This window comes from Chiloscyllium punctatum, chromosome 33 (assembly GCF_047496795.1).
Source record: "Chiloscyllium punctatum isolate Juve2018m chromosome 33, sChiPun1.3, whole genome shotgun sequence".
NCBI classification, from domain to species: domain Eukaryota; kingdom Metazoa; phylum Chordata; class Chondrichthyes; order Orectolobiformes; family Hemiscylliidae; genus Chiloscyllium; species Chiloscyllium punctatum.
The window spans coordinates 28,774,644-28,798,388 of NC_092771.1; the positions used below are offsets into that span (position 1 = coordinate 28,774,644).

At 41.4% G+C, this 23,745-nt stretch overlaps 1 protein-coding gene across 1 annotated transcript in view; it reads right to left on the minus strand.

Annotated features, from left to right (window-relative positions):
- The window catches only part of LOC140458518 (fibrillin-1-like), a 574,711-nt gene that overhangs the window by 295,258 nt on the left and 255,708 nt on the right, over nucleotides 1-23,745 (minus strand). The window contains exon 16 of the mRNA XM_072553247.1: nucleotides 21,407-21,559. Coding sequence (XP_072409348.1) covers nucleotides 21,407-21,559 — 153 coding nt within the window. The remainder of the gene's footprint in view (nucleotides 1-21,406; nucleotides 21,560-23,745) is intronic.

Consider the following 23,745-nt stretch of genomic DNA (forward strand, 5'->3'; position numbering starts at 1 on the left):
AGGTGTAGGTAGTGCAAGCCATGTACAATACTGTGAATAACAAAACTGCACAGGAATGTAATTGTTCTGACAATTATAGAAAATTAGCACTACAATAATATTAGCAACCTGTCAGTCAAAAGATAGATGAAAAAGGAACATTTCATTGCTGGTTTCATGGTGGTGGAATAAAAATTTAAAAATTACATTTTATCACTATAGTCTCTATAATGCGCACAATGTCATATACCATGCAAATTATTCTGTGCTTGGTAGTTAATTCCCAAAATATAAGTAAAATGAAAGCTACCTGTTCTTTTAAAAACTGCAAACTTAGTTATGTTAGAATTGAACTTCTTATCCAAATCATTCTAGGTATTGCAATATCAGTCCAGCAACCTGAAAGATTTATCAACCATTTTATCAACCTATCCTGCTACGTTCAACAATCTGTGTACCTCACGCTGTTCAACATGAGATATCACATGCAAAATGTATCCACAAATATTCTCATTCACAATCACTAATTTTACTCCACCATGAGAAAAACAGGCAGTATTAGGACCTTACAGGGGTTAGTTACCCACATTTCTTTGATATTGCTCACCTTGAGGAGGCAATGTAGGAATTTGGAAGCATTCTAGCCAGAGACAGAGAATGGGCATCTTACTTAGAGGTAAGTAATCACTTGGGCTTCCAAGCAGATACACAACAATTCACAATCTCTAATCACCCAAAAGTATTCTGACTCCATATGGTTTCATCACGGACATTCTCCTACAATAGTCACAAATGTTATAGCCTAACTCTTCCAGCTTCATCACTGCATGCATCCAGCAGTAAAATCCACCTTTTTCCACACAGCAAGTTCAAGAAGAATGAACCCACCTTATCATGTGGAGGAGGAAAAAGAGGAAAAATGCACACCACCAATAACTACCACTGTTGGAAATACCAATTCAGAGACCAACACCATGTGCAACTTAGGAGCAAATTACTGCAGATGCTGGAATCTGAACTGAAAGCAAAAAATCCTGGATATCACAGCAGGCCAGCTAACATCCATGGTGAGAAAGCAAGCTAATGTTTTGAGTCGAGATGACTCTTCATCAGAGCTGAAGTGAAGTGTGGAGGGATACGCAATACCAGGGGTGGGGAGGGGCGGGAGTGGGCAGCTGGAGGTGGTTGAGTGCTGTAGTACATTGATTGTTCACATTAAGGGATTGGAATGTGAAAATGGCAGCGCAATGGTGTCTCTAATTTCCAGACTAGAAAAAATAGACAATCCCATTGGTGTGTGGGGAGGAGAGAGAAGGTTACATGAATGTAACAAGTGTTTTGGAAGGTCTGGATCTTGTCTGCAAACAGACCGGTGGTGTTCTGCAAAGTGGTCACCCAGTCTGCAATATGATGTGGAAGTGCTGGTGTTGGACGGGGTGGGCGAAGTTAAAAATAACACAACACCAGGTTATAGTCCAACAGGTTTATTTGGAAGTATGAGCTTTCGGAGTGCTGCTTCTTCAAAAGGTAGCTGAGGAGCAGGATCATAAGACACAGAATTTATAGCAAAAGATTACATTGTAATTCAATTGAAACAATATATTGAACAAACCTAGATTGTTGTTAAGTCCTACATCTTTTAGAATGGGTTGCAAGTTTTGGTTCATTAATATGTAAATCCCAAACTTCTTTTAAGTCACATTCTTGAGATAACTTAAGGTTTTAGTTTAAAAAATGACATCTCTGCTCATATAATGCATTAAAGGTGTGAGGTGAGAGTCTGTCTGTATCCCAAACATGAGTCAGACTGGTTCTATTTCCAAAGTAGGAATTTATAAAATATTACACGGATTGACGACCTGCAGATTGTACGCTTTTTGAGCAAAATAGAATGCATCTGCAAATGCAAATTCACCCCACAGACTTATATGTATGTGTGCGTGCATGACATTGAGAAACAAACTTGTAAGGAGATCTCAGCTATCTGTAAGATTAATAGGGTAGTTATGGTAGGGGATTTTAACTTTCCAAACATCGACTGCCATAGTGTTAAAGGTTTAGATGGAGAGGAATTTCTTAAGTGCATACAAGACAATTTTCTGATTCAGTATGTGGATGTACCTACTAAAGAAGGTGCAAAACTTGCCTACTCTTGGGAAATAAGGCAGGGCAGGTGACTGAGATGTCAATGGGGGAGCACTTTGGGGCCAGTGACCATAATTCTATTCGTTTTAAAATCATGATGGAAAAGGATAGACCAGATCTAAACGTTGAAGTTCTAAATTGGAGAAAGGCCAATTTTGACGGCATTAGGCAAGAACTTTCGAAAGCTGATTGGAGGCAGATGTTTGCAGGTAAAGGGACGGCTGGAAAATGGGAAGCCTTCAGAAATGGGATAACAAGAATCCAGAGAAAGTATATTCCTGTCAGGGTGAAAGGGAAGTCTGGTAGGTATAGGGAATGCTGCATGACTAAAGAAATTGAGGGTTTGGTTAAGAAAAAGAAGGAAGCATATATCAGGTATAGACAGGATAGATCTAGTGAATCCTTAGAAGAATACAAAGGAAGTAGGAGTATACTTAAGAGGGAAATCAGGAGGGCAAAAAGGGGACATAAGTTGGCAAATAGAAATAAGGAGAATCCAAAGGGTTTTTACAAATATATTAAGGACAAAAGGGTAACTAGGGAGAGAATAGGGCCCCTCAAAGATCAGCAAGGTGGCCTTTGTATGGAGCCACAGAAAGTGGGGGAGATACTAAATGAATATTTTGCATCAGTATTTATTGTGGAAAAGGATATGGAAGATATAGACTGTAGGGACATAGATGGTGACATCTTGCAAAATGTCCACAATTACAGAAGAGGAAGTGCTGGATGTCTTGAAACGGTTAAAGGTGGATAAATCCCCAGGACCTGATCAGGTGTACCCGAGAACTCTGTGGGAAACTAGAGAAATGATTGCTGGGCCTCTTGCTGAGATATTTGTATCATTGATAGTCAGGTGAGGTGCCGGAAGACTGGAGGTTGGCAAACGTGGTGCCACTGTTTAGGAAGGGCAGTAAAGACAAGCCAGGGAAGTATAGACCGGTGAGCCTGACCTCAGTGGTAGGCAATTTGTTGGAGGGAATCCTGAGGGACAGGATGTACATGTATTTGGAAAGGCAAGGACTGATTAGGGATAGTCAACATGGCTTTGTGCGTGGGAAATCATGTCTCACAAACTTGACTGAGTTTTTTGAAGAAGTAACAAAGAAGATTGATGAGGGCAGAGCAGTAGATGTGATCTATATGGACTTCAGTAAGGCGTTCGACAAGGTTCCCCATGGGAGACTGATTAGCAAGGTTAGATCTCACGGAATAAAGGGAGAACTATCCATTTGAATACGGAACTGGCTCAAAGTTAGAAGATAGAGGGTGGTGGTAGAGGGTTGTTTTTCAGGCTGGAGGCCTGTGACCAGTGGAGTGCCACAAGGATCGGTGCTGGGTCCTCTACTTTTTGTCATTTACATAAATGATTTAGATGCGAGCATAAGGGGTACAGTTAATAAGTTTGCAGTTGACACCAAAATTGGAGGTGTAGTGGACAGCGAAGAGGGTTACCTCAGATTACAACAGGATCTGGACCAGATGGGCCAATGGGCTGAGAAGTGGCTGATGGAGTTTAATTCAGATAAATGTGAGGTGCTGCATTTTGGGAAAGCAAATCTTAGCAGGGTTTATACACTTAATAGTAAGATCCTAGGGAGTGTTGCTGAACAAAGAGACCTTGGCGTGCAGGTTCATAGCTTCTTGAAAGTGGAGTCGCAGGTAGATAGGATAGTGAAGAAGGCGTTTGGTATGCTTTCCTTTATTGGTCAGAGTATTGAGTACAGGAGTTGGGAGGTCATGTTGCGGCTGTACAGGACATTGGTTAGGCCTCTGTTGGAATATTGCGTGCAATTCTGGTCTCCTTCCTATCAGAAAGATGTTGTGAAACTTGAAAGGGTTCAGAAAAGATTTACAAGGATGTTGCCAGGGTTGGAGGATTTGAGCTATAGGGAGAGGCTGAACAGGCTGGGGCTGTTTTCCCTGGAGCGTCAGAGGTAGAGGGGTGACCTTATAGAGGTTTACAAAATTATGAGGGGCATGGTTAGGATAAATAGACAAACTCTTTTCCCTGGGATCAGGGAGTCCAGAACTAGAGGGCATAGGTTTAGCGTGAGAGGGGAAAGGTTTAAAAGAGACCTAAGGGACAACCTTTTCACTCAGAGGGTGGTATGAGTATGTAATGAGCTGCCAGAGGATGTGGGGGAGGCTGGTACAATTGCAACATTTAAGAGGCATTTGGATGGGTATAAGAATAAGAAAGGTTTGGAGGGATATGGGCCAGGTGCTGGCAGGTGGGACTAGATTGGGTTGGGATATCTGGTCGGCGTGGACAGATTGGACCAAAGGGTCTGTTTGCATGTGTACATCTCTATGACTCTATGACATGGGATGCAAATTTGAATGACTCTAACTTCCCATTTTTAATGCATTGTCTGAGCTGAGATGTCACATTCTTTTATAAAACCTTACGTTATCTTGAGAATGTGACTTTAAAGTAGTTCTGGAATTTACATATTAACGAACCTAAACCTGCGACCCATTCTAAAAGCAATTGAGGTTTGCTCAATATATCATTTCAGTTGCATGACACTGTAATCTTTTGCAATAGATTCTGTGCCTTATGATCCTGCTCTAGAACTACCTGATTAAGGAGCAGTGCTCCAAAAAATAGTACTTCCAAATAAACCTGTTGGACTATAACCTGATGTTGTGTGATTTTTAACTCAGCCTGCAATATAGAATAGGCTACATTGAGTGCACTGAATACAATACACTGAAATGCTGCTTCACCTGGAAAGACTATTTGATCCTGACCTTCCCATAGCAGGTCATTTTAACACAGTGACTTGCCCGCTCGTCGATATTTGGTAAGCTGCAATGCTCCAGCGAATCACAGCACGAGCAGGAGGAGCAACATCTCATCTTTAAATCAAGCAGTTTACAACCTTCTGGGCTCAATATCATGAACCCATCTGCAACTTAAAGGCTAGTTTAGAACAATGATATGGACTGGACACTTCAGGTAAGTACTTGTACAGAATGGAAAGGGCACCAGATGTGTCATCTTTTTGATGAAGGGCTTATGCCGGAAATGTCGACTCTTCTGCTCCTCAGATGCTGCTTGACCTGCTATGCTTTTCCAGCACCTCACTTTTTGACTCCGATCTCCAGCAGCTGCAGTCCACACTCTCTTCTTTCTTCTGGTAGTGAAGGGATGAAGGATGAGTGGAGAGGTGCTAAGCTACAAATGAAGGCCAATGGTGCAACAAATCAAACACCTGGTGTAATGGTCAAAAGATTACAAGTTGGGGCTGGGGAGAAATAAAAGATTCTGAATCACTGAATCCAATTTGTCCATGGCCTGATATAAATCATGGGAGTGCACCTTCTCCGGTGTAGTGAGGCTGATTATTTCTGTAATCTAGTAGGGTCTGACAGGGATGCCCGAGATCATATCGAATTAGGGAACAAGTTATGATCATATGCTAAGTAAGGGATATTGGGTGAGTATTTGATTGAATGTAAATATATTTATGGGGAACAAATAATAGGGAACAAGGTTGGAAATTTGTGATGTGCAAATTGAAATAAAACTCCAACTAAAGAAATATATGCCATAAGGGTCAAAGAGGCAGAAAAACTCACAACATTTAAGAAACATTGAGATGTATACCTTCAATGTCAAGGCATACAAGATGATGGGGCAAGTGCTGTAAAATGGGATTTGAATAAGTGGTCGTTTTTGATTGATGCAGATTCAGTGGGTCGAAGGTCTTTTTTTTCAGTGCTATAGGCCTCTATGACTCTATATCTGGACTTCGTCCAACCAACTTTTGACCTCCTTTAAAAACTTCCAGTCACAACCCATGGGGCCCAATATCATGCAGTGTCTGTATTCACAATTTTCCCTGTAGCTTGTAGAAACTTGCTGTATTGTAAGTTCAGTCTCCTGCCATGATGCTTGGTGTTTCTCAGGTAAAAGATGTCTCTCACACTCACAAATGTGTCCCCCATCAATAGGCAATTGAAGAAAGCAATAGAGTTAGTGCCATTAAATCACTGAGCAGGAACCCACTTAGCTCTCTCTGGATGTCAGAATTGCTGCTTCCTCCCCTTTCACTCTGCCATTGTTCTTGCCCGTGGGGTGCTGAGACAGTACAGACTGAAGCAGAGTCATCACGGTCCACAGTCTACTGAGAATAGAATTTCTGAACTCGCCTCTTCAGATTCTCAGCAGCTATCCCTACATACCTGTGGCCCACCAAGAATAAGCACCAGGATCAAGAGCTTTATTCTTCTAAATGCTGTGTCACATTTTCATTGTTTAGGTGTATAAAATCAGTGAGAATGATAATTGCATTGTGGAGGTCTTTTTGTGATATTTCTGGAACAACAGATGGGAGACAGAATGCACATGACGAATGTCCTAATAAATAATTAGCCATATAAATTATGTTCAGGTTATAAGTTTGCTCTTTGAGCTGGTAAATTTGTTCTCAGATGTTTCTTCACCATGTTAGGTAACATCATCAGTAGCCTCCGATGAAGTGCTAGTGTTCTGTCCCACTTGCTATTTATCTGTCTTGGTCTGTTGTAGTGGGTGACATCACTTCTGGTTCTTTTCCTGAGAGGTTGGTAAATGGGGTCCAAATCAATATGTTTACTAATGGAGTTCCAGTTTGAATGCCAAACCTCTAGGAACTCCCATGCGTGTCTTTGGTTAACCAGTCCCAGGACTGATGTATTGTCCTAGTCAAACTGGCGTACTTTTTGTCTGCGTGTATGGATACTAGTGAAAGTTGCTCATGTCTTTTGGTGGCTATTTGGTGCACATGTATCCTGGTGGCTGGTTTTCTGCCCGACTGTCCATTGTAATGTTTGTTGCAGTCCTTGCAGGGTATTTTGTATATGACGTTCGTTCTGATGATTGTTGGTACAGGGTCCTTTAAATTCATCAGGAGCTGTTTCAATGTAGTTGTAGGTTTCTGGGCTACCATGATGCCTAGGGGCTGGAGTAGTCTGGTCGTTATCTCCGAGATGTCTTTAATGTATGGCAGGGTGGCTAGAGTTTCTTAGTGTTTTGTGTCTTCTTGTTTTGGCCTGTTATGTAGGAATTGGTGGACTGCGCTTATCGGGTACTCTTTGTTCTTGAATATGTTGTGCAAGTGTTTTTCCTCGGCTTCTCTTAGTTCCTGGGTACTGCAGTGTGTTATGGCTTGTTTAAATAATGTCCTGATGCAGCTCCGTTTGTGGGTGTTGGGATGATTGCTCCTGTAGTTGAATATCTGGTCAGTGTGTGTGGCTTTCCTGTAGCTCTCTGTAGCTCTCCATTGGCTTTGCATTCTACTGTGATGTCTAGGAAGGGGAGTCTGCTGTTGCTGTCTTCCTATTTGGTGAACTTTATACCGGTAAGGCTGCTCAACTACAGGAGCAATCATCCTTCATCAGCAACGAGGCTTGTGGGCCGCAGGGCTGAGAGATAAATGGGAGGGGGTGGGGGTGTGGGGGAGGTAGCTGAGAATGCAATAGGTAAATGAAGGTGGGGGAAAAGGTGATAGGTCGGAGAGGAGGGTGGACCAGATAGATGGGAAATACGTTTGACGGGTCAAGAGGGTGGTGCTGAGTTGAAGGTTTGGAACTGGGATAAGGTGGGGGGAGAGGAAATGAAGAAACTGGTGAAATTCACATTAATCCCGTGTGGTTGCAGCGTCCCAAGGCAGAAGATGAGGTGTTCTTCCTCCAGGCGTCGGGTGGTTAGGGTTTGGCGACGGAGGAGACTCAGGACCTGCATGTTCTTAGTGTAGTGGGAGGGGGTGTTGAAGTGTTCAGCCACGGGATGGTGCAGTTGGTTAGTGCAGGTGTCCCAGAGATCCACAAGTTGGCATCCTGTCTTCCCGATACAGAGGAGACCACATCGGATGCAATGGATACAGTAGATGACCTTTGCAGAGGTACAAGTAAATTTTTGTTGGATGTGAAAAATTCCTTTAGGGCCTTGGAGAGAGGTGAGGGGGGAGGTGTGGGTGCAGGTTTTGCACTTACTGCGGTGACAGGGGAAGGTTCCCGGAATGGGGTGAGGGCTAACCATGATCTGACAAGGGATCTGCCAACTTGCAGATCGCCCCAGTGCCTGATAGTCCCAGAGTATTAAAGGAAGAGGTCCTAGAAATATTGGATGCATTGATGTTCACCTTTTTAGATTCTATCGATTCTGTTCCTAAGGATTGAAAGGTAGTTAATATGACCCACTATATAGAAAAATGGAAGGTAGAAAGCAGGAAATTATTGACTGCTTAGCCCGATAGTGGTTTGGGGAAAATGCTAGAGTCCATTGCAAAACAGTAACAGGATCAGACATAGTCAGTGTGTATTTATGAAATACACACTGACTTGATGAACCTTTTGGAATTTATTTGAGGATGTAACTAGAAGAGTTGATATGGGGGAGTCAGTGAGTGTGAACTTTCAAAAGGCATTTGATAGAGTCCCACATAAGAAATTTTAAAATGGGATGGGATTTGGGGTAGTGACCTGACATGGATAGAGAACTTGGTTGGCAGACAAGAAACAAAGAGTAGGAATAAATGGGTCTTTTTCGAATGGTAGGCAGTGACCAGTGGGGTAGTGTACAGAACAGTGTTTGGACCCCAGTCATTTACAATGTATATTGATGATTTAGATGAGCGAACTAAATGTAAGGTCTCCAAGTTTGGAGAAAGCACAAAACTGGGTGGGAAGGTGAATCATAAGGAGGATGTAGAAATGTTTTAGTGTAATTTATTGAATCAGTGGGCAAATGGAAGGCAGATGAAGTATTATGTCGATAACTGAATTATCCATTTTGGAAGCAAAACAGGAAGGCAGATAATGTCAATGGCAATAGATTAAGAAAGGTGGAGGTGCAATAAATAAAACCAGGTGTCCTTGCAGTCCAGTCACTGAAGGTAAGCATGTAGATGTAGCAGGCAGTAAAGGTAGCAAATGATATGTTGGTCTTCATAGAAAAAGGACTCAAGTATATGAGCAAGGATGTCTTGTTGCAATTGTTCAGGACACTGATTTGACCATATTTGGGGTATTGTGGACAGTTTTGGTCTCCATATCTGAGGAAGGATGTTCTAACTCTGGAAGGAGTGCAATGAAGGTTTATTTGATCGATTTCTGGGATGGCAGGACATTATTCACTAGAATTCAGAAGAATAAGGAAGGGTCTCATAGAAACCTATAAAATTCTCACCGGATTACACAAAGTAAACACAGGAAGGATATTCATAATAACTGGAGAGTCCAGAACTTGGGGTCATACTTTACAAATACGGGATACACCATTTAGCACTATAATGAGGAGAAATTTCTTCACTCAGAAAGTGGTGAGCCTACAGAAATTTCTGCCACAGAAAGTAGTTGAGGCCAAAAAATTTAATGTTTTGAAGAAGAAGTTGGATATAGTTCTTAGGGCTAAAGGTATCCAAGGGTTTGGGGAGAAAGCGGGAACAAGGTACTGAGTTGGATGATCAACCATGATTATATTGAATGGCGGGGTAGGCTCCAAGGGCTGAATGGCCTACACTTGATACAATTTTCTTTATAAACATTTGGCAGATCAGCCAAACAGTAAGTTATTATCTGCAATAGCATGGGCTGTGCGTGCTTAGAATTAATTACAGATGGTGGGAGAATTTCACAACAGTCCTAATGTTGCATCAGAAATAAGTGATCACCCCACAGCAGGGAAAAGGACCACAATGAGTTTTTTTTGTCAGAATATTTGAATACACTCCATGCATGCAGAAAGGCTTTTATCAAAGCTAGTCTCAAAGAATTTAATGATTCTCAAGATATAAGGTAATGCCAACAGATACCAGTTTCAATCTGGGAGATATGGTTTATTATGAGGATATTCTACAAAGTGAAGAGGCCAGGAAAGGTTATTGGTAAAGCCAGAAAATCAATAATTGTACAACATGGGAATCACACTGTTTGAGTACACTCTTCAAAATTGCTTGGTATGGATTACAAATGTGCAGATTCCAAAAGATTTATGGAAAGCAGTGAAGAGCCAGATACTTCTCACACCCAAATGTTGAACAGATATGAGGGTCAAACTGCCACAATTGACAGCTTGTCTGATGTTGGACAGATCAGTTCTGATGGTCAATGTTAGGCCATGAGTGCTAAAGGACAATTGCCAAAAGTGGGTGTCAGAATCAATTGATCACCAAAAAGGGTTAGTCAATGGAGAAATGTGACAATTACAGGTAGAGCATGGAAAGCCACTGGAAAATATAAAAGCCACAGGAAAATATAAACTTACAGTTCAGGGACAGGAGGTTAGGCCCATGGATTAGGAACATGAAATACAAAGTTGGAAGTTCAAAGAGTGGGCCCAAGAGCAAACAAGACCCTAGAAAAAAATCATGAATCTTTGAAAGAAATAGCAGTCCAGAAAATGATAGAGGCAAGATAGAGGATACAGTTTAATAAGGACAGCAATATAAAACAAACCAGCAATACGACCAGGAGCAGAAACTCACGTGACTGGGGAGTCTTAGTGGACATAAACAATCTAGAAGACAATAATAAGATCATAAGAACTACAAAGTTCGAAGAATATGGAGTGTACCACACAGATACCAGATAGGGGACAAACAGACCTATCGCATAGAGGCTGTGTACAGAAAAGAGTCCCTTGGTGGGTTTTATAAGGCTAGTGACACAACATTTTGAAGAATAACTGGGAATCAAAACATAAGGATAGATTTATTAATAACGGGGGGGAAAAAAGACATTTCTTAAAGCTTTTAGCAACAGATACATGGGAGTGTAGATTAATTAATATTAAAGCTGAATTTCTGCAGGGTGATAAGTTTAATAGGGAAATGGTTCTTCGTCCTTCAAAAGGGCACCAAATGTAGTGGGAACACTCTGAAAGTTAAACAAATGTTTGATAATACCCCTAGAAATTGGCACCTCTCAATAAAATCTGAGTTAAATGCAGATCCTACTGTCGCCATAAGGGGAAGCTTTCAGGCATTTTTACCATGCATGCAGATTTTTCTTGTCAAGTTGGAGAAGCTGTTTTGAAAATATTGTCATAAATGGTCTTAAGGTTGAATTGTAAGTCATTTTTCTGGGGTTTATAAATACAGTGGATTAGAAATCAGGCAGGATGGATCACGTATCACTTTGCAACGGTAATCTTATTTGGAAAATATCTGTCCATTGCTATTAGTCAAAGTAGGGCCTCAGAAAATGATGAAACAGTTTTCAAAAGTAAGGTGGGGCAGTGCAAAATCTAATTGGACAACTGAATTAGCTGGGCACCCAAGCAAGGCCAGGTGCAGGTTTTTAAATATTAAACTTGAGTACAACTATGGAAAGTTCCACGGAAATTATTATATGGGCAAGCAATATACTTAAGTTAAAAATGCAGCATCGTATTTTAAAATCTCCATCACTGGGAAGTGCCAGGAACATGAAGATTGTTTCCTTTAGTGAATCTTGTTATGTAAATTCTATGAGTTTATGAATGCAGGAAGTTTATAGGTTTTCTTGTGGGAAAGCGAAGTAAATGTTATTCTTCAACTTGTGAAGCTAAAAAGATCATAGGAGTAGTGAAAAGTACCTTAGTACCTCGTCATGGGTGAAGTGGTTAAATATATTAAAAAAAATCACACAACACCAAGTTATAGTCCAACAGGTTTATTTTGAAGGACAAGCTTTCAGAGTGCTGTTCCTTCATCAGGTAGCTAATGGGGCAGGATCATAGGACACAGATTTTATAATAAAATATCAAAGTGTCATACAACTGATGCATATATTGAACAAACCTAGATTGGTATTACGTCTTTAATCATTTACAACAGGTTACAGCTTTCAATTAATTAATATATAAATCCCAGAACTTCTTTCAAATCACATTCTTGAGATAACTTAAGGTTTTATATAAAAAGTAACATCTCAGCTCAGACAATGCATTAAATGTGTGGGGTTAGAGTTTGTGTGTATTCCTACCTTAAGTCAGACTGGTTCTATTTCCAAAGTGAAAATTTATAAAATGCCACATGGACTGACTGCCTACAGTTTGTGTGCTTTATTATTAAAATAGAGTGTATCTGCAAATTACACCTAATACACGTGTGTGTGTGGTGTGTGTGTGTGTGTGTGTGTGTGTGTGTGTGTGTGTGTGAGATAAAGGAACTTGGCATCACCAGCACCAATAACCAAGCCACCCTCGCAAAACAGTTGAAAATGGTGCACCATGGGGAAATCAATCGTCAACTTATTGGACTGTACCCTTCAACTGGAAGAGTTTAAACTTCTTAGCCGAAGGTTCAATTTCTGCCCCCCCCCCCACCAAAATGCACCCCATTGGTCTTGTGACAGACATGGAGGTATTCATCAGATGAATGAGAGTCCAGAGATTCTTCCAAGATGTCAGCAGTGTGCCCAATGAGACAACTAATGAACCGGAACAGTCGTCAGAGAGATCCGCAGTGGACAGAACAAAGACGGAGTCAATTTGATACCTCTGGAGGGCTGCTGCCCTGGGCTTGACATGTATGCTCAAACTCTCAGGAAATGTGTAAATGCAAGATTGATGAGCTGCACTCACAAGATACAGCAAAATGTCACCCTATCATAATGCAACACCGTCTATGCTCTTAAGGCTAATCGTAACATTGTCATCAAACCAGCAGACAAAGGAGGAGCCATCGTCATTCAGAATAGAATGGACTAACCCAACGACACGTACCAACAACTGAACAACCAAGAACACTTCATGCAACTAACAGCTGATCCAACCAAAAAACACACCAGTGAACTAAATAGATTGATCAAGACTTTTGATCCAGTCCTTAAGAGTTCCTCTCAAGTAGGGCACTTCTATTGCATTCTGAAGATATACAAAGCCAATACAACTGGACGTTCCATTGCATCAGACAATGGGACCCTGTGTGAGAACCTCTCTGGCTATATCGAGGGCACCTTGAAACCCATTGTACAGGGGATCCCCAGCTTTTGTCGTGACACTACAGATTTCTTACAGAAACTCAGCACCCAGTCGAACCAGGAACATTCTTCGTCACAATGGATGTTTCAGCATTCTACACCAGCCTCCCCCGTGATGACAGCATCGCTGCAGCAACCTTAGTACTCAATACCAACAACTGCCAATCTCCGGGCACCATCCTACAATGTATCCATTTCATTCTTGACCACAATTTCTTTACCTTTAACAACAAGTTCTTCATCTAGACACACAGAATTGCCATGGGGACCAAGTTTGCATCCCAATATGCCAACAGTTTAATGCACAAGTTCAAAGAAGACTTCTTTGCTGCACCTCCAACCAATACTATATACCAGATATATTAACGACATTTATTCCTGTGAACTCATGCGAGGAATCACTGAAACAACAACACAAGTTTCATCCCATAATCAGACTTATCATGGACTACTCTTTAGAATCAGTGTCATTCTTGGACACATGCACCTCCATCAAGGATGGACACCTCAATAAACCGGATAAGCTCGTGACGCTGAACTTCTCTAGCTTCCACCCTAAACATATTAAACAGCCATACCAATGGACAGGATGCACAGGACATGTATGCATGCACAGGATCTGTTCAGATGAGGAGGAACATGATGGACACCTGATGGTGAAGGACCTGCTCATAAGAACAGGATACAATGCTCAACTCATTGATCACCAGTTCCGGCATGCCACTGCGGGAAACCGTAATGACTCCTCAGGAGACCATCACAGTATGCAACTGATAGGGTACCCTTCGTTGTCCAGTTTTCCCTGGGAATACAGAAACTACACCATGCTTTTTGCAGCCTGCAACACAGTATTGTTGAGGATGAGATCCTCACCAAGATCTTTCCTACCACCTCCACTTCTTGCCTTTAAATATAGAACACAGAACAGTACACACCAGTACAGGCCCTTCAGCCCTCGATGTTGTGCTGACATTTTATCCTACTCTAAGATCAGACAAACCTACATACCCTTCATTGTACTATCCTTCATGTGCCTATCCAAGAGACACTTAAATGTCCCTAATGTATCTGATTCTACTACTACTGCTGGCAGTGATTCCATGCACCCACCACTCCTTGAGTATAGACCCTACCTCAGACATATTCCCTAAACCTTCCTCTAATCACCTTAAAATTATGTCCCCTCGTGATAGACATTTCCGCCATGGGAAAAAAGTCTCTGGCTATCCACTCTGTCTATGCCTCTCATCATCTTGCACACCTCTATCAAGTCACCTCTAATCCTTCTTCGCTCCAATGAGAAAAGCCCTAGCTCCCTCAAACTTTCTTCATAATCCACGCCCTCCTGTCCAGGCAGCATCCTGGTGAAGAGGGACATGGCAAGGGGCAGGGTGACACCAGGAACACTGACACACAAGATGGCCACTGAGCCATCAGTTGGTCAACTTGACACACAAGATGGCCACCAGATCACAATATGGAGAGAAACAGCAGAGCAGATACAGACACTGCCTGGGGCCACCAGAATGCCAGCACAATGCATTCACAACCCAGTTGATTAGTTTAAGGCGGGTGGGGGAGACAATACATGAGTAACAAATACTGCCCACCAAAGTCAACACCTCTCATAGAAATGCTAACAGCTTGGTACAGACTTAATACAGGGCTGCAGTAATCGTCCTTCTCAGGAAGAGTGATTAGTGCCCATTACTACAGCAATGGATTTCTGTGCAGACATTGAAACTGACAATGTCTACACTGAAATGGACAATGACCATGCAGAAATTAACAAAGGCTGTGCGGGAACTGACAAAGACTGTATCAAAACTATCAATGATTCTTCAATGATTGCCATAAACAAACCATGTGACAAAGACAATAATCTCATCACTGACTTATTGTATCACAAGATGTATAAACGTTTCTTGAAATGTGCTCCGGGTTGAGAAAAGACTCGCAGCTGACCACAATGCCGTTGGTGTCTTTCTCTCCCCGGAGCTTCGGTATTTCCTTGTGCAATTAACTCTGTCATTGAACCCTGATTCTGACTCATAGATTGGTAATTTCCCCTCCCCCCAACACTGGTAAATCTCCTCTGCACCCTCTCTTAAGCTTCCACATCCTTCCTATAATGTGGCGACCAGAACTGAACACAATATTTCAAGTGTGGTCTAACCAGGGCTCTATAGAACTGCAGCATAACCCTCGTGGCTCTTAAACTCAATCCCCCTGCAAATGAAAGCATCTTCTTGTCAACCCTATCAACTTGGGTGGCAACTTTGAGGGATCTATGAACATGGACCCCAAGATCCCTATTTTCCTCCACACTGCCAAGAATCCTGCCTTCTATCCTGTATTCTGCTATCAAATTTTACCTTCCAAAGTGAATCACATCACACTTTCCAGGTTGAACTTCATCTGCCACTTATCAGCCCAGCTCTGCAATCTGTCAATGTCCTATTGCAACCTACAACAGCCCTCCAAAACTATCTACCACTCCACCAACCTTCGTGTCATCAGCAAACTTCCTAACCCATGCTTCCACTTCCTCATCAAAGTCATTTATAAAAATCACAAAGAGCAGTGGTCCTAGAACCCGATCCCTGCGGAACACTACTGGTCACCAAGCTCCAGGCTGAATTCTTTCCATCTACCACCACCCTCTGTCTTCTCTGGGCCAGCCAATTTTGTATCCAGACAGCCTAATTTCCCTGTATCCCACACCTCCTTACTTTCTGAATGAGCCTACCATGGGGAACCTTAACAAACACCTTGCTAAAATCCATGTACACCACATTCACTGTTCTACCTTCATCAATATGTTTTGTCACATCCTCAAAGAATTCAGTAAGGTTTCTGAGACATGATCTGCCCCTCACAAAGCTATGCAGACTATCTCTAATGAAACTATGGTTTTCCAAGTACTCATAAATTCTGTCTCTCAAAATCCTCTCCAATACTTTACCCATCACTGACGTGAGACTGACTGGTCTATAATTCCTAGGGTTATCCCTATTTCCTTTCTTCAACAAGAGAATAACATTTGCCACTCTCCAATCATCTGGCACTATTCCAGTGGACAGTGAGGACACAAAGATGATTGGCCAAGGTGCAGCAATTTCTTCCCTTGCGTCGCATAGAAACCTCGGGTATATCCCATCTGGCCCAGGGGATGTATCTATCCTTATGATTTTCAAAATTTTCAGCACATCCTCCTTCTTAACATCAACCTTTAAAGCATATCTGTCTGTTTCACGCCGTCCTCAGAAACATCAAGGTCCCTCTCAGTAATGAATACTGAAGCAAAGTATTCATTAAGGACCCCTCCTGCTTCCTCCGACTCCAGGCACAAGTTCTCTCCACTATCTCTGATCAGCCTGACCCTCACTCTGGCCATCCTCACACAAGTGTAGAATGCCTTAGGGTTTTTCTTAATCCTACCTGTTAAAGCTTTCTCATGCCCACGTCTAGCTCTTTTAAGTCCATTCTTCAGTTCCTTCCTGGCTACCCTGTAACTCTCTGGAGCCTTGACGGATCTTTGCCTCCTCAACCTCAAGTAAACTTCCTTCTTCCTCTTGACTAGACGTTCTACATCCCTTGTCACCCAAGCTTCTTTCAACTTACCATTCGTTCCTTGCCTCCATGGGACAAACATGTCCAACACTCGCAGAAAAGTGCTCCCTAAACAATCTCCACATTTCTGTTGTTCATTTCCCTGAGAACATCTGTTCCCAATCGGGGTGCACCAGCTCCTGCCTAATAGCATTGTAATTCCCCTCCCCCAATTAAATACTTTCCCATACCATCTGCTCCTATCCCTCTCCACGAACTATAGTAAAGGTCAGGGAGTTGTCATCACTATCACCGAAATGCTCTTCCACTGAGCGATCCTGCACCTGTCCTGATTCGTTGAAAAGCACCAAATCCAATATGGCCTCCACTCGAGTAGGCCTATCGACATATCATGTCAGAAACTGTTGCTGGACACACCTGACAAAAACTGTTAAATCCAAAATATTTGAACTGAGGAGGTTCCAATCAATATTAGGGAAGGTAAAGTCACCTGTGACAACAACTCTGTTACTTCTGCACCTTTCCAAAATCTGCCTCCCAATCTGCTCCTCCATGCCTCAGTTGCTAGAGGGGTGTGTCTATAGAAAATTCCCAATAAAGTGACTGTTCCTTTCCTGTTTCTGACTTCCACCCATATTGACTCTGTAGACAAACTGTCCTTGACTACCTCCCTTTCTGCAACTGTAATACTATCCCTGATTAGCAATGCCACTCTTCCACCTCTTTTACCTCCACCCCTATTGCTTTTGAAACATCTAAAACCTGGAACATCCAACAACCATTCCTGCCCCTGTGATATCCAAGTCTCTGTAATGGCCACAACATTATCATTCCAAATACTGATCCATGCTCTAAGTTCATTACCCTTATTCCTGAGATTTCTTGCATTAAAATAGACACAGTTCAACCCATCCCACTGACAACATCTTTGCCTTATCAAGTGCGTATTCCTCCACACAGACTCTCTTCACACTGTATCTGGCTGTTTACTACCGACTCCATCATCAGATCTGCAGCCCCGGGTTCCCAACCCCCTGCCAATCTAGTTTAAATCCTCCCATAGAGCTCTAGCAAAACCTCCGCCAACAACTGACATACTTTAAAGAGATCATTCTTTGCAGCAAATTGCCCAGCCTCAGGACAACATTAGTCAAAACACCATACAACCCTGACATAGCAATCAGAGTGTAAACATGGATACTAGCATTACACGTGGGGACACCACTCACCATGTGTGCAGCAGATACTCATATAACTCGGCCAATGTGTATCACATACGCCGCAGGTAAGGATGCCCCGAGGCATGGTAGATTGGCGAGACCAAGCAGACGCTATGACAACAAATGAATTGACACTGCATAACAATTGCCAGACGGGGATATTCTCTCCCAGTTGGGGAACTTCCGTGGTCAAGAACATTCGGCCTTGGATTTTCGTGTGTCCGTCCTCCAAGGCTGACTTTGGGATACTCAATATCACAGTCGTCGAGCAGAGGCTGACAGCCAAGTTCGGTACCCATGAGAATGACCTCAACTGGGATCTTGGGTTCATGTCACACTACAGGTGACCCCACCACACTATACACTCTCACACACTCACGCAGATCCTCTCTCTCAGACGTACACCCACACTCACGCGCACATTGTCTCACAGGCATATATTCCTTCACATTCGTGCACACACTCTACCAAGCATGCACATACGCGCGCACACACAATCTCTCCCACTCTCTCCACCCATATACACACTCTTACACTCTCTCTCTCTCTCCCTTACACGCATGCACACACATATATAAGTCTAAGGGGTGAAGTTGCATTTGCAGATACATTCTATTTTGTTCAAAAGTCACACAATTGGTAGGCTGTCAGTCCATGTGACATTTTATAAATTCCCACTTTGGAAATAGAACCAGACTGACTCAAGGTTGGAATACAGACAGACTCTAAACTCACACCTTTAATGCATTGTCTGAGCTGAGATGTCATTTTTTTAATAAAACCTTAAGTTATCTCGGGAATGTGACTTGCAAAATGCTCTGGGATTTACATATTAATCAATTGAAACCTGCAACTTATTCTAAGTGATTAAAGACTTAACAGCAATCTAGGTTTGTTCAATACATCGCATCAGTTGTATGACACTTTGACCTTTTATTATAAATCTGTGTTCTATGATCCTGCCCCACTAGCTACCTGATGAAGGGGCAGTGCTCTGAAAGCCTGTACTTCGAAGTAAACCTGTTGGACTATAGCCTGGTGTTGTGTGATTTTTAACTTTGTCCACTCCAGTCTAACACCAGCATCTCCACATCATGGTGAAATATGGCTTTTTTTTTGCTTTCTTGGAAGAAATTCAAAAAGTGATTTAGCAGCAATACTCACTGAGTGCCATATTGATTACAAGTCACTTTTGGATAACAAAATCAAACAGAATGTACGGGAATTGATATTGCAGTATTAAAACAGATTGTAGAGATCTCTAAACTGAAATGGGTGGATAGAAGCAGTCAGCTGTCTGATTGTGTACAAGGAAAGCAGCAAGTTCTAAGAAAATGTTGGACATACTGGCCAAAGGACACTTGGAAATTTAAAATGCAAAGCCAAACATGTTATGCTGTCATTTATTTATAAAGAAAAATAAAAATGAGAATCTCTTATCATTTTATCAGGTTCTGAAGGAATGCCTGAGACATAATGGAATGAGAGAGCAGGTGATGAATATATTAATTAAGAGTTAATTGGGTTTGAATTGGTTGTACAAATTTAGAGAACTAGAAATCTATAGGGATGAGTTTCATGTTACTTGCCTTTAATGAAATAGAGCTCAATATAAGAGTGTGGAGTGGCGCATTTGCTTAGTTGGTTAAAGTGCCTGCCTACTAGACAGGCAATCCTGGGTTCATATCCCAGTCATGCCTGCACATTGTTCCCACCTCTTGGGGGAAACACTTCTTCCAGGTCAGGAATGGTATAAATCTCCAGTGCTCTTACCAAACAGTTCAGATGCAAACTTGCATTGGCAACTTTGTTATAACCTATGAGCCAAGTGGAAGGAAATGAGATGAGAACAGTGCGCACTTTATGGGCTGAAAGATATAAGAATGTGATCTTGAATTCTGTTTAAATAAAGTTACCTTTTGGAACAATACAAGTCAAATCAGATTCCTTGAATATTCCTTACAGTAAAAGCAGATAAGTTCTAGTTAAGCAAGGTGATGAAAGGTTAATGGACTATGAAAGAATGTGGATTTGAGATTACAATCAGACCAGCCATAATTGTATTGAATGGCAGAGCAGGCTCCAAAAGCTGAATGGCCTACTCCTGTTCTTAACTGTTTGTAACCTTTCAAAGTTACACAAAGTCCCTTATAACAATCCATCAGTTGTTGTATAATGAGCTGAGAGCAAATAACTTCCTGTGAAGCTGACAGTAAAGACCAAGAAAGTGACAAGTGACCTATGATACTGTTTGAGAGATTGCCATCCAAGATCCACAGCTTCTGTGTGCTACTTTCAGTGCACTGTTGAACAAATCTGCACCAAACTGTGTGATATATAGTTAAAACTATTTAAATCTAATTGAATTCTAACACATTTAAAATAGCAGTCATTTGCATTGGACAAACACTAAAAAGGGCACTGAACTCAAGTGAAGAATGGTGACATGAACACAACACTGTTGTCAAACAATTATTTTTTCTTAAAAAAGCTAATGACTTACAAAATATTACGACATAAAATAATGCACCCATACAGGCAGCGTTTATAACAAAGAACATTAACTACAGATGATTTTGACACAATTTTTTTCAAGTTTTAATCAATTTTTCAATGAATCCTCTAACTGTATAACATTACATAATACAGCAAATCTCCTATTATGAAAGAAAGTCACAAATAATGGAGCCATTATACATGAAACTACTTGCCAGATTTGACTGCTCAGTTTCTACCTAGCGCTTGAAGAATGTTACTGTTGGGTATGTAAATTAGGAGACAAGTGTTTGGCTGTTGGTTCTCCTGAAGTGGGAATATAAAATGAAAGTTTCTTTTTACAAGATGTGTCTTTTGGATGTCCTAAGTAAGTACTCCTTAGGACAGATACCAATATGGGAGAGGATCTGCAGTTACTTAAATATAAACAGGTATGCAGAGGGTATTTCAGAACAGTTCTACCACTGCTAGAGATTGAATTCAGATCTTAGTACTTGATCATCAAAATGTTTCATGATCTTGCACAATGAGGCAATAAGAATTATGACTTCATGAGGTTTTAAAACATTTATGCACAAAGTTATTTTTGTTGATGTGCATTCCTGAGCGACACAATTAATTAGTGTAAATGCCAAGACAAGACAAAGATATTACTTTTGCTCTTTTTGTTCAGGGTCCAGAACAATATATTTTAAGAACTGGATTATGTATTTATGGTGTGATTCATGTTGTTTCCCCTGCTATAATGACATCAATGTTCTACTTACTTTAAATTTAATAACACCTGATTGGTAATGCTGAAATGCATTGAGCAGAAATGTGTTTTTCTGTCATTTTAAAATGCAACTACATGCGCTTGCTGAATAAGTAAGCGATAATAATGAATCCTTTGTAAATCATTATGTGACAGCTGTTTTTCTTTCATTTGTATTTTTAAATTCTTTCCAGACTTCTTTATTTTGTCTTAGCAATTGCTGAACAAGATAATAAATTAACATGGTTTATTTTCCAGCAGTTATACGCAGCAAAGTACTCACCAGAATTTATTGCTGGACAAGGTTGACAAGGCTCTCCAAAGGCGTGATCAGTATTGGCACAACAACAGTGAGATTTGGTGAAGGCTCCTGGTAATGGGCGATCACACTGGCCTCTCTTGTAACCACCATAGCAGGTGCTTCTCATATGAGTATCTGTTTATCAACATAAACAACATATAAGTAATAATTTAGTGACAGCAAAGTTATAACACAGAGTAAAACACATTCAAAAAAAAACTGGAGAAATTAAGACAAAATAAAATTAGGAAGGAATGCTTGAATATAGAAAGGAAAGATTATAGTTTCAAAAGTCCTGATAGAAATTCTGATTCAGACACAAATGAGATTTTCAAGCCTTCAATGAAGGCAAGACAAGCATTACTGGGAACTGAGATTCCCAATGGCATTGTGCTGTCATCAGAAGTGAGGCAGGGCAGGTTTCCTGCTCACAACTAAATCCTGGCAGTTGTAATCTCAGAATTAAATGGCTTGTATTCCAATGTCTTAGAAACATTGGGATTGGGGTACATGCATGATGTAGAAATACTGAAGATTCATACAGATGGATTTTGGCCCCAGAGAATGAACAATTGTCACATATGTAAAAGTGGAAAATAGTTAACACTGAATAGGTCAGTCCGCATCAGTGGAGGTAAAGTTGAGATATTTCAGGTGATATTTCATCCTTTATCAGAAAAATAAACTAGTGCTGTTTAAAAAAGCAATGGCAGTAATGGAACAAGACGTTAATCTGGGCAACATCAGCAGCTAGATCTCCAGCCCAAGAGGCTTTTAAATGTGGAGAGCCTTTGACATTGATCTAGCTCCCTAAGTGCCAGTTGTCAGAGTGAACAGAACCTCTGACATTCCCCCTGTTTATTTTTTTTTCTTTTTTTACACCCCCACTACCTAACTGCGGTAGTGCTTATTTTCACCCCAGCACCCATGTTGTGTGTGTGCAGGACATTCCTGTTATTTTTTATTTTATTAAACAAATTACAAAACACAGTTTACAAAAAACAATTAACATTTACAGCTGTATACTACAGCAATTTTACAAGGGAGAGGAGCAGCAAAGCCAGGCCCCAAACGCTACCGTTCAACCAGTTTACAGAGAGATGAGGACAAACCTCAAATCCCAGTTTCATATATGATGAGACAGCGACAATGACGTTTGTACATAAAAAGCCAATCCAGTTACAGAAAAAACAGTGCATACAATACAGACCCAGCAAGCCCACATCCCTCCCACCTTCCGACCACTCTAAGACATTTCTGTTTATTTCTGCCCGCCAAGGCTTCCTGATTGGAACAGATTAACAGCCCCAATCCAAAACTCATATTCTATGAGGTCCATCTGGCTGACCTTGTTACAATCACTACATCTCTTCCCCTGAGTCTGAGGACATAGGCCTTTTTTTTTATTGTAGATCCTCCTAGGGTGTTTTAACACTGGGTCAGGTTCCTCCAACTTGGCCTCTGATACAGGTGGCTTGTAATATACAGTAGCTTGTCTCTTGCACCCGGATCATCTCAGAAGAAATGTATTCTCCTCTTTAGGCTGCAATGGCATCGAGGTGACAACAACTGCCGTGTCCACCTTAAATTCCAAGTTATCCTCAACAGTTGATGGAGAGGAACCCATGGGTTCTGGAACAGTTGCAAAGTCCATTGAGGAGCCGGACATGTTTTGCCTTCACACTGTTTGCAGCTTTCATATGGTCCACATATTTGTTCAGGACCATCACACTTACCCAAACGTTATGCATCATTGGACCTGATCATGCATTGACCATGCATCATACCCATACAGGGCCATTCCTGTGGTTCTGACACCAAACTTCATCAACTGAAGTAAACCACCTCTCTCGCTTAGTGAAGTCACCTGTCTGGCACTTGCATTCCTGATACCACTTCACCCCACCCCCAGGTCCAGGAAGATCTGGTTTAACCTGGTGCAGTGTCTTCTCCCATTTAGCAACTTGGCTGGAGCAATCTTGGTAGTTGCATGAGGGGTGGTCCTATAGGAACCAGGACTAGTGAAGCTGTAGGTTGTTTCTTAAACCTGCCTTTAGAGTTTGGACTGCTCTTTCTGTTAAACCATTGGATAATGGATAATGCTGTTCTTATATGACAAATACCATTCACCTTTAGGAAATACTCAAGTTCCTGCTGGTAAACAATGATTCGTTATCTGTGACCAACACTTTTGAGAGTCTATGTGTTGCAAAAGGTATGCAGTTTCTCTCTCATCTCTCTGTTTGACAAATGAACTCAACGCATGTCTGGCCATTTTGAGTTGGTGTCCACAATGACTAAGAAAATTGAGCCCATGAAAA